At 45.1% G+C, this 19,947-nt stretch overlaps 1 protein-coding gene across 2 annotated transcripts in view; it reads right to left on the minus strand.

Moving 5' to 3' along the window:
• PLEKHH1 (pleckstrin homology, MyTH4 and FERM domain containing H1) overlaps positions 1 to 19,947 on the minus strand; it is a 277,931-nt gene that overhangs the window by 78,724 nt on the left and 179,260 nt on the right. For both annotated transcript variants that reach the window (XM_069208829.1, XM_069208828.1), the window contains exons 10-13: positions 16,193 to 16,343; positions 7,160 to 7,296; positions 5,947 to 6,057; positions 4,817 to 4,903 (exon numbers count right to left, since the gene is read on the minus strand). In XM_069208829.1, coding sequence (XP_069064930.1) covers positions 4,817 to 4,903; positions 5,947 to 6,057; positions 7,160 to 7,296; positions 16,193 to 16,343 — 486 coding nt within the window. The remainder of the gene's footprint in view (positions 1 to 4,816; positions 4,904 to 5,946; positions 6,058 to 7,159; positions 7,297 to 16,192; positions 16,344 to 19,947) is intronic.

The raw sequence follows: 19,947 nt of genomic DNA on the forward strand, positions 1-19,947 counted from the left end.
TAGAGGGGGTAGTGCCTTACACATTTTCAGGCCTAGCAGGCTTTCAGCAATACTATTAGAAACAAGGCCCTTAAAACACAAACTACTTCCAGCTGTAAAACAAAAGTTCCAGTCATGAAAGAGCTTAAAAAGACACTGAATGGTGGGAGAGGTTACTATTTTGGGGACCCAAAGATGACTTAGGCAGAAAAAGAGTGCAGCATGCTGAACGGTTTGGTGGTGGTCCCATTGTCGCAGGACCACCACAGGCTGACTTATGAGCAAAAATGTTTTGAAAAAGAAATGCTCTGCAAAGTATTATGGGGTGAGTTTCCGAGTGCAGTGAATATTGTAGTACTGGCTCTCCCGCTGCGTTGGGAGTGCCGATTTGACGATTTCTGTGTTTATTTTTGTTGCAAATGCTCCAGTCTGTATATTTTTCAACTGCTAAACTTTTAAAGTGTTCCTCATGTAAAGCACTCCCCTGATGGAGGTTGTGCTATATGAAACTTCACGTAGTCATGTAAAGCACTCCTCCGATAGAGTTCACGCTATATGAAACTTCAGCGCTTCTCCCACTGAGTTTGCGCTATATGAACCTTTAAAAAAAATGTATTAAATACATTAAAAAGATACCCCTTCCAGCTAGCAGCTTTGGCGCAGACACCACAAAGAAACAGCAGCATGCCCAAAACAAGGTAGAGGAAGAAACAACATATGGCCGCAAAGCAGCGAGGCAAAAGAAAAACATAGTGCGCCACACCAAGGTATCTGGCTGATGGTGCAATAATCCATGTAACAGGGTCAGTCTGCAAGGCGTAACAAAGCAGCCTCAAGGCGGGACAAACAAAGCATTTACCTACGAAAACAAGGGAATTTTAAAAGGCAGGCCCAGGAACGAATTAAAGTGATAGGCATGAGATGGGCATGGTTAAAGACCAAAGAGTAGGTTACAACAGGTCGAAGAGCAGCGCTTGCGCGCTGCTAAGCTCAACCTAAAAATGTGATGACAGCAGTTTTGACTGCATTTTACTCACAGGCGTCTTTGCCAACCTCATGTGGTGCTCTGAACAGCCACACTGCAAGCATGTGGCACTGGAGCAGCTGTTTCCACACCACATTAATCTGTTTAAACAATCCTGTCATGTTAAACGGCAGCAGCTACGTCTACACCAGAGGGCGCCATGACGTTTGATTGTGTCACGTGACAATGTGGCAACTGCCAGGACTCCCCATTTACATGTCACAGTGGTGAAAGGTGGGCAACAGAACCAAATCTCACACATTTCCTAGTTCCATTCCAGGTATTTTATTAGACTTCTAGGACTTGTAGTATTGTTTCAGTTATTTACCGGTAATTGCATTACTCTGAGTCCTCTACCCTCGCTTTTGTTCATTACATCATTGAGTTTAAATTTTGTCTGGTGCGGCAGGATTGCCTCAATGTAGAATTGAAGGGAAGTGAGGAAGGGACAATGAGGTAATGGTTTTATAATGGGTTAAACAAAACTACAAATCCCAGTATGCAGCAACAAAACCTGAACTGGAGGAGTACCAGTGCATGGCACTGTGCAACGTGAGAGCCCTGGTGGGACAGGAAATAGCAAACTCCTCAAGTTTTCCACACAGGTGAGTGAACAACTGGGAGATTCCAGGTTTTGTCCTTTGCCTTCTAGAATTTATAGTTATGTGCATCCATTATAAATTCAGGATTACAAGTACCAGAATGCAAAGAGAAACCATGGACTGGCCAAAATATTCAGCATGGTCCTTGAGCATTTGACAGCTATATTAACCAATACCACCCGTAAAATTTAATTTGCAGCAAAACAATGCCCTCTCCAAAAGATGAGGTATTTTAGCATTTAAAGCATGGGTTCTCAAACCTGTGGTCAGCGGCCCCCCCCAGGGTTCCTTGACACATTCCCAGGGGGTCCGCAGGCCTGGGCCAGCATGAAGGCACTTCTCCAGCTGGGGCCTCTCAAAACACTTTTAAAAAATATATATTTATTACTTCCTTTGTGCAGCAGTTTTAGAAGCACTGCAAAGTTCCTTGTACATCCAGCAGCTTGGGCAAAAACAAAAGTGTCAAGATAACTCTGGTGATTAATGTACGTGCTGGAGAGAAATGAGAGTTCTGTGTAGTGGCAGTTTTGACTCACCTAAGGTAGTGCAGATGGTTAATATACCTGCTGCAAAGAACATGCAACATGCAAAGAACAGTATTTTATGTGCATAGCACAGCGAGTTACTGCTTTTGTCACAGAGATTATGTTGTTACCGTGCAGTTCCTAGATTACAATTGTAATCTAGCACAGTGAGCTATGAACTGCCACCAAAGAGCTGCATGAAAAGTGCAAGACACAAATTAGAAAGTTATGTTTTTTTCCCAGTTCTTCATTTTCATTATGCTGATAAAAAATGGTTTGGTTGCGTAGAAATACATTCTTATTATTAAAGTCAACGCTTACCACTGTGTTATGTTCGGAATCCTCGGTTTGTGCTTTTCCAGACCAAGTATTATTAGAAGATGCCTAGCAGTATAGATGACGTGAATCCTACACCTTGTAGTCCCCTGTAAAGTGCTCTGTCACCCTACACTGGTATGAGAGGGGCTATAAAACAAATGAATTACATGTCAAAGAGAGGCTACGGAGAGATGAGAGGCCCTTATGGTTTTACTTCCTTTCCACACCACATATTTATGTGAAAAAGCTTTTTCAGATATTATGTATAATAAAAACTGAAGTCGCATGGGAAATGGTGACTCTAACCTGAGGATTCAGCTTTCCTAAGTAAATCCAAACACTGAAAAGTTAGTCACCGAGATGCAGCATCAGCCTTGCCATTAACATTTTTCGATTCTTGTGTATTTTTCAATATAAAATAATGATATCTTCAGTAGTTTGAGTATTTGTTTGGTGTTTGTGTATTTTTTCAGATTGCTGTTTTAATTCTTTTAAATTTAAATTGTACAAATTGTTTGGGGGTCCCTGGCTTTCACAAGTGATTCAGTGGGGATCCTCAAGATTCAAAAGGTTGGGAACCACTGATCTAAAGCACAAGAGACTCGGCTCAAAGTAAATGAAAATTGGAAAAACAGTGGAGTGCAAAGGGTTTTTTGCAGCTTCAAAGAGTTCTAAAGAAAACTGTGAAGTTGCAGTTTTTTTGCCACGTTCATGTAATAATCCTTCTCACTGCAGAAACTTGTGGCCTACACACTCCTATCTTGCAATACGATTCTGCATAGGCTTAACTTTGCATAAACAGCATTATTTTCTCATATAGAGTCACTATGCGAAGAATAGCTTCGCAAAACTAAAAATTAAATATGCATTTTGTGGTTTGGCTGGGATTCATTAGTAAGATAATAAACTTGCTATGCAGTGAAAATCATTGTGCAATACAAATGTACATTTTGCGCAGGAGAGGGTGAACTGGAAAAGTTCAACATTTGCCAAGGTGGAAAAGTGGAAACTTTGGTGACAAAGAAACTGCACGTCCTGAAAAAAAACAAGCATTTCCAATGCAATGGGTCTCACTTTTGCCCGAGTTAGAGCTATTAGTGTTGTAAATTCCTAACTGGACTTTTCTTGCCACATAAATTGAAAAAGAAAAAAAAGTCTGCTTGCAGACAAACCTATCAGCAAACGAACAATTATCCATGTAATTCTGGCCAAGGCGGTAAAAAAAATTGCCCCAGGGAGGGACACATTTACCAATGATGATAAAGGATTTGTGAAAGGCAAGACCATGAACGAGTGAAAGTGATGAGCGTGCGGTGGGCGGGGTTAAAAGCCTACGGCTGGATTACACAGGCCAGAGAGCTTGTGCGCGCGACCTAACAACGGAAGTTAAAGGAACCTGCAGTCGGGGAGTGAAACATGAAGCTTAATTGAGTGACGTTGAACCCCACTGCTCAGCGTTGCAGCAACCTGTCAGTGCCTCTTCATTAAGGCAGCGATGCGATCAACAAAGCAGCAGAACATCACCTTGTCTTGATGCCTGCTAAGGAGTTAACTGGTGAAGCCGGTACCCAAGACCCCCATGACGTCCTCATCAAAACCTTGACTCCCCCCCTTCCCCAACCCGGGCAATCGCCCCATGCACGGAATTTAAGGGTTAATGGACGCGCACGTCGCCAGGACCTCTCCAGGACCACATAGGAGCTTTAAAGCGGCCATGGTGTCATCGCCTCTTGCAGGCTACTGAAAGGTTAAAGGATGCAGCAGGGAGCCAGGACTTTAGGAGGGCCTCATCAGATCTCTGAAGTAGGAAACGGGCTCATCGCCTAAAGCAGGTTACTAAAGGGATGAGCAGAGCCAAGTTCTCGTGAGGCCCCAGCAGAGCTCTGAAGCCCCCTTGTCTTCGGCTACTGAAAAGTGAATGCATGCAGCAGGTAGCCATGTGCTCTTGGGACCATCAGAGCTCTGAGGCGGCCACTGTGCCACAGCTTCACGCAAGTTATTTAAGTGGTAACGGGGGGAGCGGGTAGCCAGGTCCTCCTCAGAGCTCTGAGGGGGCCACGGTGCCATAGCTTCACGCAGGTTATTGAAGTGGTAACGGGGGGAGCGGGCAGCCAGGTCCTCCTCAGAGCTCTGAGGCGGCCAGGGTGCGACAGCTTCACGCAGGTTATTGACGTGGTAACGGGGGGAGCGGGCAGCCAGGTCCTCATCAGAGCTCTGAGGCGGCCACGGAGCCACAGCTTCACGCAGGTTATTGACGTGGTAACGGGGGGAGCGGGCAGCCAGGTCCTCATCAGAGCTCTGAGGCGGCCAGTGCATCACTCAAGAGGGATGGAAACAGCCAGGGGTGGAAACAGTACGATCGCTCTCACCTGGAAAGTTTGCGACGCTTCCCCTCGGATGATCCGGCAGGAGGAATTCAGCTCGATCTGCCCCTGGGGCTTCCGGATGACATCACTCTGTGGGAACAAAGGCGTTATTTCCTCGGTGCTGGTGAGTCCTGCCTCCTCTGCATGCCTCAGCCACTCATCCTCACATTCAACCAGTGAAGGGAACTGCTCTGGCAGCCGGCATGCAAAACATCTGTCATTCCACGACATGAAAGGGAGAACCCTGCAGGCCGCTTGAAGGCCCGTGGTTCACGCGGGGATGCGGTTACCACCCTCGCTGGCATCTCACTCTGCTAGAGCCGCGGTGGGTGGTGATGGCTGCGAGGCGGCACTGGCAGACACAAGACTCCCTTGAAGCCACCGTGCTCTGGCACAAAGGGCTGACCAGCCACTCACCACCCCGCGGAGATCTCAATCTGCCCCATGTCAGAAGCGGGGTGAACCATTCCTGGCCGGTCAGCTCACACCGCAGTGCATTCTGGTACTTGGAGTTTGAATGTTGCATTACAAACTCTGGCCCATGGGTACCGTAAAAGCCTAACATCCGACACCCCTGCACGGAGCCCAGCAGAATGGCAGGCCGTAGGGACAATAATAGCCACTCACATATTTATAGATTAAAATACTCTCTCCTTGGTGATGGGCGATGCAATTCGCAGATCACTGCACTGATCCGCTTTTTAAATACTATCCCGATTTACAAACCCATCTGACCTTCTTACGATCCCTTTAACCCAAATGTTGAACCTTTTTTTATACAGATTTCGTGAGAGATTTCTCCCCTGTCGTTCTCACTACTTTTAAAGTCCTTTAGGAAATCCCCCACCTATCACCTTCCTCTGTATCGCGCCCCTTCCCGCCGTGGCTGACCCCCTAGTGGTGTACTTGCAGTGTATGGCAGCGAGGGCCTGCACCTCTCCTCCTGGGTATACGGTAACAGCGCCTGGTAAAGGCAAGGGGGATCTGCAGGAACGAGGCGCTCCATTTTACGCATTCACATAGCATCCACCTGACAGAGAACTTCATGAACTGCTCGTTTCTTAGAACATGCCCCCTTCCTTAATCTAATTAATGCCGCTCAGCACCCCCACGTGCCCGGGTGCCATGCTTACGGGTGACTTGTAGTACAGGATTTCTCCATTCCGCAAGACAAACCAGCGCCTCTTCCAGGCCTTCACCCGGCTGCCCATCTTCAGCAGGTAGCCCGACTTCTCTAGTGGCTCCTACAGAAAAACACAGAATTTATAATAAAGGTGAAAATAATCCTGAGCCAGGGGCAGAGTTATCAAAAGCATTGTTAAGCCAGAAAAAGAATTGCACGGGCCAGATGTGTCCCCTAGCCCACCTACTCTTCCAATGCCACGCAAATATATATATTTTTTAGATTGCGACTTACGACTACTTGTTGATGCATGCCTGAAGCTCACAAACAATGAGTAATTTAGTGCTTGAGTTAACAATAGGCACTGATAGTGCCTGGAGCCACTTTCAAATCCATTGTTTTTTTTGCCCACTATGTCACTTTAGGCAGAAACGAGTCACACGCAAATGGTTTTGGTCCTGCTGCAATTGGAACAGCCAAGCACCAATGCAAGGACAGCACGCCTCTTGCGGAAACACAAGCGGCCCCAGACGAGTTTTGGCCAATCTGTGCCCCATTAGTGAGGCATACTGTGTCAAATGGCACAGCGAACACAGGACCTACATCTGGACATCATGGATTCCCTGAAGAGGGTCACCCAATGAAGCTGCAGCTCACTAATGAGTCATCTGGGATTACGAGTTTCCCCATCAAGAGAGGACGTGACCTTGAGGCTGCACTCTTCCTATTGGAGCAGGACCAAGACTGATTTGCATATTGGCTAGCTCCTGTTTAGAGTGGCACAGTGCACAAAACACAATGGACTGAAGTGTGACGTCTGGTACTCACCGCCGTCTGAGGTTAATTTAAGATTTCCACCCATTATTTTTGTGTTTTTCGCAGTTTCACAAAGACTAAAGGCAGTTCAAAACATGTGCCCGAATGCTCGATGGCAGTGGACAACCAACACATGAGTAGATCTTCAGTTGCATTCATCGGTGGACAGAAAGCACCCATGGCAGATCTGATCATAGAAGAAATTAATTCAGTACCAATTTGCCAGTTGTCAAAACTTGTCAGTCACTATCACACTGTTAGACATAGGTTACCATCTGAACACGCTAAAGCTTCTTCTACAAGACTATTTGCCTCTCTATTTGGGACAAGGAGGGTGGAACAGAGCGGTTAACCTTTGGCCGTTAATTGAAGCCACGCTAAATAAGAACATAAAACTTCACACTTACATTGCAGATGCCATCTGTGGAATAAGAAGAGGTTCGCAACAACTTATGCTCCGGCTCGGAATAATCACTGTCTAGGGAGCAGGCATCAGGCGGTATGGCATAGTCACTCTCCGAGCTCATTGATGACATGGAGACACCTGGAAGAGTCAAGAAACTGCATGAAACCCATTCTCAAGACTTTTCATCCAAAACATTCTAATGCCCTTTTGTCCTGGCGTGCTTTATATGTGGCAGACGTAACAACATACATAGCTTATGTATTTAGAATGCTACACATTTTAAGAAACAGGTCAAACCTTCAGCATGGTATCAAAGGGATAGGGGTTATCTAGCAAGTTGAATCCAATCCGCCAAGTGACAACGGCGGCTGCGGTCTTGTGGTAGCCTCTGGTTCTTTTGTGAAAAAGTTTAGAAAAACGTTTCTAAGTGTCCAATTTTGCAATCTTCAGGGGAAGCAAGTACACTCAAACACCAGCCAACAGTCCAGCACCTTTTGTGGCACTGCCCGGTGAGGTAGGACTCACACTCCCAGAAGCCACCAGCAGGGTCCATGGCAAATCCAGTTGGAACTGGTCAGTTGAACTCTTCTTTGTTGCAAGCTTCTTGTAGCTTCTGTAATCCTGGAGCTCTGTGTAACAGGAGACTAGGTAACTAGCCCTTGGAGACCAGTCTTATGTCCCGAGTTGAAGTGGGCACCGGCCCTGCCCTTGGGGTTTCTCTCCACAGGTATTACAGAATGTAGGAAGCTGGTCTGGTGTATGGTGGGTACCTATGGTACTTACACCTTATACCAAGTCTAGGGTTACCCTATTAGTGAAGTGTAGGCAGTGTCTAGAAGCCAGGCTCTCTAGAAGTAGCTGTGGATGAGCAGCCAAGGATTATCTAGGAGACATGCAAAGCTCATGCAGTACCCACTGTAGTCACACAGCGCTTACACACAGAAAGAAAACACTCAGTGTTACTGTAATAAAGAGCCTTTATTTTTGTAACACAGTAACAAAACACTAGATAGGCAAAATCCCAATAGGAGGTAAGTAAACACACCAAATATATACACTAGTAATCGGAAATAGGCAAAAACAGAAGTAGACGTAAAGCAGTGCAATAGCAAATAGACAACAGTGACCCAAACCATACACTAAAAGTGGAATGCAAATGTCGAAACCCCACCTAAGTAAGTGGAATCCTTAGAGGGGAGCTGGGGAAACTAGGAAACCCCAAAGGCAAGTGCCTCAGTGCCCCGCAGCGACCAGGAAGAAAGGAGTAAGTTGCTGGATTTCCCCCAAAGCACTAAAAAGGAAGGAAGAAAATGAGTTACTTACCTGTAACTGTAGTTCTCCAGCATTGTAATCGTTCATAGATTCACATGCTTGATTAATTCGCCGTCAAAGTGGGAGTCCCTGGTATCATAATATGTAGTGTACATTATAATAATAGGCTTTAAAAGGAAAGCAAAGCTCAATTTAACAGCCTATCTATGTCCTTTCTTAAAAAAGGAGCAAAGCTATACATTGACCAATCAGGCGACAGAACCCTCACCACAGAGGCTCCAGTTCCTCAGATTTTCTACCGCTCGTCAGGTGATAGGAGTCTCCCTGAGCTCTGCTCAGTTTTTCTCTTCAGAATTTCAGAATTTATTTCAACTGAATACTTCTCAGGTCAGCTTTAAAAACTACATTTTATTGCTGTCTCAGACATTCCAACTATGTCAGGATCTCCAAGGAAAGGCCTTTTTAAGCCATGTAACACCTGTGGCAAAAATAGACTTTACTGAGAAGACCCTCACAGTGAGTGTATTTTTTGTCTCTATCAAGAGCATAAGGTTGTGGACTGCAAAATCTGTAGAACTTTCTCACAGAGAACCCTAAAAGACAGAGAAGGAAAGCTCTTCTTGTGGTTGCAAAAACGTAAATCAAAAGAACATACATTCTTTGGGGAAGAGAGTGATGACTCTGTGCAAAGTGAGAAATCCCACAAGAGAGAAAGATCTTTGGAAGCAGAGCCTCCAGGGCACCACAAAAAAAAACACTTAAAAAATCACATGGAAAAGAGATGGTGCCACGTAAGAAATCTTCCTCAAGAGTCTCTTCAGAGCCTTCAACACCAGCTACTAGAGAAAGTTCTGTCAGAAAAATGTAAAAATCGCATCCTTCTACAGCAAAAATAATTCCTGATAAAAAAAATTAAAAATGTCAAAAATTCCTTCACCGTCGACGACAGTCTCATTGATGATGTAATTGACGACATCTCCGACCATAACACCAACTTTCACAACGGCAACATCGCCTATAATGTCCTCATCTTCATTGTCGTCGATATCATTGTATCCTGCAGGATTAAGACGAGGCCTCCATCAACTAAAAAGAGTAAGATACTACTGTTGATGAGCGCTACAAGTACGGTGACGTCCTTACTGTTTATGATACCACCATCGACGAGGGTTACCAAAAGATCATCTTCGCTGACGACGCTAACGTCGATGACCTCATCGTCGAGGAAAGCACTGTCGACGTTCTCTTCGTCGACAATACTATTATTGTCACCGTCGACGAAGTTGCCTCCAACAAACACGTTGCCTTCAACAACCTTGATGCCTGTAACTGGCCTGTCCCCTGCAGACCAACTATTACATCCAGAGCACAACTGGAAAAGGGTTCCACGCCGCAGGAGAAGCACGCAGAGGGCTGTGCGTCACAGGGAAGAGTGCTGGGGGCTGGGGCTACACACAGCCTGGAGATCCATTGGAGGAGATGCCCACAAGCCTTGGTAGCTGCAAGAGAGGCAGTGCACGGGAGTACTGTCCTGCGTGTGAAGGCAAGGGCTTACCTTCACCAAAGTTGGACATCTGTTGGAGGGGACCACTCCAAACCACCACCCGTGATGCAAGATCCACGTAGTTCAGGATGAGAGGAAATCCATGCAGCCGGTCGTCATTGCAGTTGGTGGCTGCAGGGGGTGACTCCTTCACTCCAAGGGAGAGTCCTTCTTCCTTCTCATGCATAATGAAGACTTGCCGTTCCCAGAGGATGCACAGCCGGGGAAATGTTGCAGAAGCTGGAAGGAGCAGTGGAAACAATGTTGCAAGCAGAGTCTTCATTGTGGATACAGATTGTCGGTTCCTGGAGGATTCAGTCGCAGTTCCAGTGGCCAGAAGTCAAAGTACAGGTTGCAGAGGAGTCCTGCTGGAATCTTGCAAACCGAATATGAGGACCCACTCAAAGGGGAGACCCTAAATAGCCCTGGAAGGGGGATTGGTCACCTAGCCGGTAACCACCCTTCAGGAGGGGGATCTGACGTCACCTGCCTGGCCTAGCTACTCAGATGCCCCCAGAGGCCTCTGTCCACCTTGGATTCAAGGTAGCAGAATCAAGGGTCCCTCTGGAAGAACTCTGGGTACCACCTCCCGGGTGGTGACTGACAGGGGAGTGGTCACTTCCCTTTCCATTGTCAAGTTTCGAGCCAGAGCAGGGACTTGTGGTCCCTGAACCGGTGCAGACTTGTTTATGCAAGGAGGGCACCAACTGTGCCCTTCAAAGCATACCAGTGGCTTGTGAAGGCTACTCCTCCCAAGCCATGTAACACCTATTTCCAAAGGGAAAGTGTGTTACCCCCCCTCCCAAAGGCTTGAGCTGATCAAGCAGCAGGAGGGCAGAAAGCTGTTTGAGGGTTCGGCTGCCCAGAATACCCCAGAAAGCGGGTAGGAGCAATGCTGGGTTCTTATAAGGAGCCCCCAGAGTGCATGGGATCATACTTCCAATACTGGCAACAGTTTTGTGGTATGATTCCGACATGTTTGATACCAAACATGCCTATGTTCGGAGTTACCATTATGTAGATGGACATAGGTAGTCCTCAGGCTGCCAGGTGAAGAGAAAATCCCAACTTTCAAAAGGTGGCATTTCAGAATTAGTAATTTAAAATCAAAGTTTACTATGAGATTGGAATTTAAATTCCTATTGAGTGCTTGAATCATAGGTCGAGCTACTCCAAAACTGAAGTTATACATTATAAAATGTTATAATGTAACCCAGTGCTTCTTTATCGGACAGCCAATCTTGACACAGTGAAAATCAACTTTGGAGATTTTTCACAGCCAAGATGTAAAATTTAAGAACACATGTCCAACTTTTTAAATACCATGCTCTATAGGCACTTAAGGCCTACCTAAGGAGTGATTTATAGGGATTAAAAAAGGAATTTTAGGCCTGGCAAAAGGTTTAGTTTCCAGGTCAAATCTGTAGTTAAAAAACTGCACAACAAGGGTGCAGTGGTGGGCCTAGACTCATGTTTTCACTTGTCACTTTAGTGATGGCCCAATGGGTGTCACCACCCACTAGTGATATTTAACTTACAGGATCTACGTACACAGACTACCACATACTAGGGACTTACATGTAAGTTAAATATGCCAATTAAGTATTAGCAAATTGGACATATACTTTAGCATTAGCAGTAAATCTAGCAAAAACATGGGGGCAAATAAGTGGGGGTGATCCTGCAAAAATGCCTTTCCTCGTACAATGCATTTCAACACAGAGAGCCATACCCCACAACATAAGTCGAAAGTATCATACGATAAAAAGAGGTAGACATTCACCACCTGTTTATATATGAACAATTCTACACTCATTTCTATTCACTTATTCTGCTATTCAACTAGTTGAGCAAAAAACAGAAACATGACTTCTCAACTTTTTTTTGTTCTTGTTTCTCCTGAAGTAAATATAGAAACTGATGCTCTTTTAGATTCACTTCTGAATTGTGCAGATGATATGAAGCCCACATTAAAAGTCTCGTCCACCTGACTACAAGGTGCATTTATTACTGTAACTCACACACTTATTAGTGACCTCTGAATCAATGAAGAAGCACTACAAAAACTTGTTATAAGATTTAAAAATCAGATAAATGGATACACCAACAGATGTGCGTACCCACTGAGAGCAATGTGTATTATTGTATTTTGTGGTTGTGCGACCTCACCATGTAATAATGGCACAAATCTGTATCAGGTCCATCCAGGTTAATTTGTGAAACCTTAACTCAGAGCAGTCAGACGTCATCAAAGGAACATGTATAGTATTAAGAAGTACCAACAACAGTAAATATTAACAGCACAATAACAATCCAACACCAATCTATAAAAATAGGTTGTTTTTTATCTTTGAATAGCCACCTCAATGACAAAAATCCAAGGGAGGGTTCCAGAGAAATGACATTTTAAAGGAACAATAAATCACTGCTTTACACTAGATGCAATACATCTTTGTGATCTATTGTGATCGAGGTTTAGGGTTAGCCACAACAAGTAACTTAAATATAGCTATATGGGCAATCTTGGGGGTGCTACAAAGTCCCCGCCCGCCTGATGTCAACTTCCTGTGGAGGGTGGCACGTAGCTATTCCACAGTGCACTGGTCTGCCCACTCCCAACACAGCGAGCCCTTTCTCTCGATATGTGGAACACCCTAGCTAAACCCAGATGTGTGGCTACCTGGGGGCTACACTCCCCCTGAAAAACGGGTTTAACAGCTTTTCCCTCTGTCTGAGATGTCAGCCTGTCTGCCTTAATAAAAGTGCTGCCCCTTCCTAGTACGGCAACCATTTACCCTTCAAAGATGGCTTATGCTTTGAAACTCACCTTTTGGGTTCACATCCACTCTTGGCATCATGCCAAGAGAGGTCACACCTCTTCCCTTGGCAGGACCTAGTCCCTCTTCCTAAGAGTCGTTCTCACCTCTCCCCAGGAGGGCAGCAGGCTGTCTTGAGGACAGCAACTGTGTTCCACTGTAATCAGGTACTGTAAACTTAGAGGCAACTTTCTAAAGTTGCCATCTGTAAAACTGTCTTGAGCAACAAGTCTGGTTTAACGCAATAATTCTTTTGATAGCCTGGAAGTAACACAGTTGGTAGCCCCATTTATAAGTTAGCACTGTGGAGCTGTCAGCATGTACCTTCGTACTCGCCAGTAGAGAAACTAGCCTTACCACAGTATAACTAACAAAGTAGGGTTTTCACTACCAGGACACTTAAAATTAACAAAACATAAATCCTTCTTTTTACCATAATTCATTCTGCCTTTAAGGTTCGCTAGGCCTGTATTGGGGTTGCTTACATATATTAAAAAGGAAGGGTTGGGCTTTGCCATTGGGTTAAATGGAAAAGGTGAAGTAGCAGTTTAAAAACCACTCTGCCAGTTGGCAATGGTAGACTGGGAGTCATTCTTTGCTTTGTCTCTCTCGTGGAACAATAAGTGCTGCAGTCCCCTAGATTCCCCTGGTACTGTGTCATACAGACTTATAATGCCACTTTGGTGTGGACCAATTCAACATATACCTTTTAAGGGTCAGAGCACATGCAATGGGACCTGGACATCAGGTGTAAGTGCATTTCAGAGCCAAAAAAAATCACCTAATTGTCAAAAGGTTGGTCCAAAAAGTGGGGAAAAATCCATAAAAAGCCAATTAGACATGTGAAAAGTCACTGCACACTGCCTTAAAGTACTTCACTGAAGGACTATATAGCATTTTCTATTTACTCACCTTGAACAAATGGGTACATATGAACTAGTTAAAAATGAACACTACGACTGCAGCAGTAGAAATGATGGTTGTTGCACCTTCAGCAACTCACTGGTCTCGTGGCCTAAGGCCAACAAAAATAGGAGATCAAAGCAGTCAGTTAAAATGTACTAGCAAAAGCATCACAGATTTCCCCAGTCAAAACAGTTTTCTTCCGAACAAACGAAAAATTCTGCAGTTTCCGGACTTTTCACATTCGGATCCAAGAAATAATGGCCAAAGTGTTGTTAAAATTAGATGATGCTATTAGATCATTCCTGAACATCCTTCAGAATTGAATTCAGAAACCGCAGAATTACAATCTACAGGTGTTGGGACACCGTGTACCGGAACCCCACGCCACCACAATAGTTGCAGGTCCAAGAGAGTTACTTTTAAATCCCAGTGAATGCTCATCAGACGGTCGACAAAACAGGTCCTCTTTCTTTGCGTATCTGAGTTGGTGTCCCCGTAGTCTGTGCCTTCATGTTGACGACTAATACACTGCACATTGGAAGGTAGCTGCTGTGAAAGAGGTGCACCTCGAGAGCTTAAATTACAATGTATTGTACTGTACTGTAATGTATTGTTTCGGTTAAGGGACTTCAGTACTCCTCACTGTTAAAGAGAATACAAAACTTTGCTATTAAGAAGGGAATCAATGTGGAAAAATGTGAGCATATCTTCGATGCAGCTTGGGAAGTGTAGGGTGTAATTCAAGACAATGTGCCTTACATACCAGGTTTTCTGTGGTCTTCGTCATCCACACCACAGGCTTCAATTCTCTAAACACACTACTTGCAGACAACTACACTTTATTTTTCTATTTCTGTTGCATGTCACCCAGTTCAATGTTCTGTATAATGGCGGAAGGTCCTTACAGGACATGGGCCGCACACTTTGGACTGGCTATCCATTCACCTTTGCAGCTCTTAAAACATCAGTGTTCTGTTGTCTATTCAGTAATTTCTCCCTCTCATTTGCTTACTGTTGCCATTCCATTCATTAGTACATCCTCTCCTCAGCTCCTAAATGCTTCTACAAGTGGGTGTAGTATTGCATTAAATCATGATTTCCCTCTTTTCCTGGGAATCCACGTAAAGTAATCATCTTCCTACAGTGTTCTCGAATTGACCAACCAAACCTTCTGAGAGAGCACAATCACTCAACATTAACTCAAATCCTAATTTCGTTTTTCAGTGCTGGGTCACCCCAGTTTAACACAAATAGCACCTACAAGAGATTCCATTCCATCACTCAGAGTGCCTAAGAAGAAGGACAATCTACTACCTCAGTGTTTAATCAGAACAAAGGTTTCAGAACATCCAACCACACAGATGCGTCAAATTCATTAGCTCTAGCAGCAACCCAAAGTCAGGCCGATGCTTTTCACCTGTTACGACTAGGCGAATACTCATGCATTGCAGAAGTAAATGACATCTTCCTCCAATTAAGACTAGGTGAATATTCATTCATTGTAGAAGGAAATGTCCTGTTCATGGTATAGGTATCTAATGCCCTCATCCTTTTCAGGCTCAGACATGTCAATTTAGAGAAAAAGGGCTATGTGTGGACATTCACTGCCACTCTACCCTGATGCCTAACGAGTTATTCACCTGGTCATTACAACGGTCAACACTCTTTAGCCACACACAGTAAATAACCTCCTTTTCATGGCAGCTTCTTTTAGTTCTATTCTCAGAGACACACATCCTACACTTGTACACGTGCTTGCAGTATCTGTGGCAAAAGTGCATTGCAATGAAGCCCTGGACACCAAACACCAACACACTTCCGATATAGGTCACACATCAGGTCAGCAGAATGGCAACCACTCATCTAGGCTAGGGTTGTTTAAATATCCCCTATATCCGGGATATACTTACTCCTGTCCATTCAATGATACATGCTGCAACCAAAGCAACAGAATACATGGAACACATGTCAAACAGACGCCCATCACAAACAAATGGAGTCCAATGCAATGTAGGCCTCACTCCAACCAAGCATTCACCCACCTCTTTGCCCATTGAAGCTTTTGAAATAATTGGACAATGACGTCATACAAGCGCATACGACCTGTGAATGCCAGTAGCATGACTCAACAAAATATTGAAATGAATGGCTGCTGTTTAGGTAGCCAATAAGTGGTGTGTCGAGGATATCTGAATGCATTATAAATTAGGAACTTAAATCTGCGATGTCTATTTTGCAAAACACAGTACTCACGTTGACTAAGTTTTTGTTTAGAAAGTTATGTTAATTACATATTGCGAGCATGCAACCAATCGGACCTGCAACAATGATCCCAAGGTGAGCCGCAAAAGACCATAAAAGCTTGTGTCCGTGAATGTGCTGAACATTCGTCTTCTTTCTCCGAGACTGGGGCAGTGTTCAGCCTTGGAGAGGGTACAGAATGGGCGAAAAAGGAGGCTCCCTACATTAACAAAGGAAGGTGGCAAGCTTTGGTTACCTCGCTTCACAGCTCTGGGGCTCCCCGGCACGCTGCTCTTCTTGGTCTCAGATCCTGCGTTGGACGCCCTGAAGCTGGCCTGGGAGCTGCAGTCATCGTCGGAGCCCGATGACTCATCCAGGAACGGAATGTTGCTTATCTGTGTGGCTCTCTGGAAAAGAACCCCCCAGATGGGCAGACTGTGAACAAAAGGTCATGCTGACACACAAACAGATTCCATGGCTTCGATTTGGCATTCAAATCAATGTGCACCAGCGGGGAGCAGCATGTTATGTCTACCCTTAGACTTTGGGCCCACCATTGTCTTTTACTCACTGTGTTTCTCTTTTGCAAATGTCCTTCTAAAGACATCCAATGGAACCCTCTTAAGTGTGGTCAGTTTCCTCATACCCCGGAACTCAAAATCTAGGAGTGCTTTCCTTTTTATCAAAAAGTTTCTCTAAAGACCACTCAAATAAGGTTTGCGATCCTAAGACGCTTAGAGCAATTTTGTCTAGTGCTTGGGCCAAGAGACAAAATATTACAATGACATTTACTTCTACGTTAAAAACAAGGAACTGTGCTGTACCGCAAAATGAACAATTAAGTACCATAAAACATTGTTAAACACATTTTTAGGATCTAGATGGCACACATGCGCAGAAAACAAATGCCTAATTGGCATACTGCAACAACAGTGGTAATAGTTTAGTAAAACTATGGCGATAGATTTCTGATCTTGGATATTTTGTAGGTGTCTAAACTGTGAAAAAAATTAAAATGTATCCCAAGCCTAATTAGCAAAAACAAAGAGAATAGGTTGACCAACCAATTACAAACAACTCCCACAGTTCAGGTAATGTACAAGAAAGTAAATTTTTCTGTAGAAATTCATGATTAGACCATCTTTTTCATCTCCACAAAAATAATTATCAACCCAAATATTTATTTTTAGGTGCATAACAACGGATTTGGACAAGAAAAGCTGTACACAGCACCAGTATCCCATGTTATTTTAGATTATTAGCCTGTTTCTGCAGAACCCATAGAGAGGCAGTTGGTCAGATTGGTGGTGATTGGTGACCAGCAACAGGACAATACATACATTTATCATATTTACAGGTACTTCTAGCAGCCGCCCTATATCTCTTTGCAGCTCCTTGCCACTGACTGCTCACCTCCTTTCAAAACCCCTGTCTGTAAAACCATATGATGTATGTGTTGTTCTTGCCTCAGCTCAACTGGTACAGGAGGCACATGTATTTCTGCCTTCATTAAGGAGTTATCAGGGCTCGTCAATAGGACTAAAATGAGAGTAAACGGGGCTCGAGCAACAAAACAAGTGGAAAGATTAACTTGTACGCGCAGATGGCTTGACTCAGAAGTTCTTATTCACTTTGATATAAACAAAACGTGCATTTGCACTCACAGAAATGTATTTACTTGTGTGTAAATTTACTCACCACGGGGTAATATAAAGCATGATCTAATTTTCTCCTAGAGAATGGCAGTAGGAGTTCCAAAGCAGGTAATAATTCAATGATATATTGGGCCCACCCAAAAACCTGTGAGTTTGTGGATAATTAAATACCTTTTGTAGGAAGCTGGCTCTGCATATACTATATCAAAGTGAGATATAGCGTGCACAGAGTGCAGGGATTTCCCAGAGGCTTAACAGAGGCAAACGTAGATAATACTAAAGCTCAATTTGTGGTAGTGTGGTCGAGCAGTTAGGCTTATCAGAGGGTAGTGCAAAGCATTTGTTGTACACAGACAATAGAAGAAGCACACATTCAATGCCTTAACTCCAGACCAATGTTTTTTATATTGCAAAAATATATTTTCTTACTTTTTTAGAACCATAAGATTAAAGTTGCAGGTAAGTATCTTAAAAGTTTCGTATTTTACACAGGTATCAACAGTTCTTGATTTGCAATAGGTAATACAGTTTTTGAATTATTGGCAAAAAGCTATTTTAAAAATGGACACTGCAATTTTCAAACAGTTCCTCGGGGGAAGAAATGTTAGGTCGGTTTACAGGTAAGTACAACACTTACAGTTTCAGTCTCCGGTTGGGGTTCAAGTTAACCCCGAACACATACCACCAGCAACACTGGGCAGGCTGGGTGCAGGAGTCAAAGTTGAGCAAACTTAACATGGGCTCCTATGGAGACAGGGGGTACTCTGATTCAGGCCTGCCTGCAGGTAAGTACCCACGGCTCGGAGGGCAGACCAGGGGGGATTAGAAGAGCACTGAAGGGGCCACAAGTAGGCACCAAACACACACCCTCAGCGGCACAGGGCGGCCAGGTGCTGGGTGCAAACAGGACAATGGGTTTTCAATGCTGGTCTATGAGGAGCTATGAGGGACCTGGGGTCACTCAGAAGCTGTAGGCGAGGTCCAGGGGAGTGTCTCAGACACATCACCAGTTGGCCAGGGAGGAGGGCTGCCTGCTGAATGTTGAGGCACTGGGGGTCAGTTTCTCTAAGGCCTGGGGGCTGCAGGTGCAGCGTGCCTTTAGGTGTCGGATATCTTCGTCCGGAGCTTCGCGGTCATAGGGTTCCTCGGGATTCCCTCTGCAGGCATCATCGTGGAGGGGTGGAGAGGTCAACCCAGGGTAGACACTTGCTCGCAATTGTCTGGGGACCCTCTTTTGCTGGGTGGATCACCTGGACACGGGCCCTAGGCGTCTGGTGCAAAGGGGTCAAAACTCACGCATCCGGAATGAGGTGGGAGTCCTTGGTTGTAGGTTTCTTCAGACAGAGCCGCAGTCCTTGGGAGTTCTTGGTCCTTTTGGGTTCAGGGCATTCCTCTGGAGTTGGCAAAGGTCACTGGGCTTGCTGGTCGCATCGCTGGTCTTTTTGCAGGTTTTTTGAAGCAGGAGACAGGCCGGTAGGGCTGGGGCCAAAGCAGTTGTCGTCTTCCTTTTTCTCTGCTGGGGGTTTCAGCTTAGCAGTCCTTCCTCTTCTTGTAGGTCGCCAGGAATCTGGTGAGCTGGGTTCCCTGAGGGTGGCTACACCCTCCTCGTGCCCACTCCCTTTGGGGAGGGGGCACATTCCTATCCCTATTGGTCCCTGGATGGAGGATTCTGCAGGGAGGGGGTCACTTCAGCTCTGGACACCTTAGGGGTGGTCCCAGCTAAAGTGGTCACTCCTCCTTGTTTTTCTTAAGTTTCCCGCTGAACTGGCTGCTAAAGGTGGGGTTTTGTCTGGGGGTGGGCATCTCCACTAGCTGGAGTGCCGTGGGGCACTGTAACACGAGGCCTGAGCCTTTGAGGTTCACCGCCAGGTGTTACAGTTCCTGCAGGGGGGAGGTGTGAAGCACTTCCACCCAGTGCAGGCTTTGTTTCTGTTCTCAGAGAGCACAGAGGCCCTCACCCCATGGGGTCAGAAACTCATCTTCTAGTGGAAGGTTAGCACAGACCAGTCAGTCCTACACTAGAGGATTAGGTAAAATACAGGGGGCATCTCTCAGATGCCCTCTGTGTGCATTTTTTAATGAATCCCGCACTGGCATCAGTGGGGGTTTATGGTGCTGAGGAGTTTGATGCCAAACGTCCCAGTTTTCAATGAAGCCATTATAGAACTGCGGAGTTCATAATGACAAACTCCCAACCCATATACTTAATATGGCCACACTGCACTTACAATGTCTGAGAATGGACTTGGACAAAGAAGGGGCATATTGCTCATACAGCTATGCCCTCACCTGTGGTACAGTGCACCCTACATTAGGGCTGTAAGGCCGCCTAAAGGGGTGACTTACCTATGCCACA

The sequence above is a fragment of the Pleurodeles waltl genome, chromosome 9 (assembly GCF_031143425.1).
Source record: "Pleurodeles waltl isolate 20211129_DDA chromosome 9, aPleWal1.hap1.20221129, whole genome shotgun sequence".
NCBI classification, from domain to species: Eukaryota; Metazoa; Chordata; class Amphibia; order Caudata; family Salamandridae; genus Pleurodeles; species Pleurodeles waltl.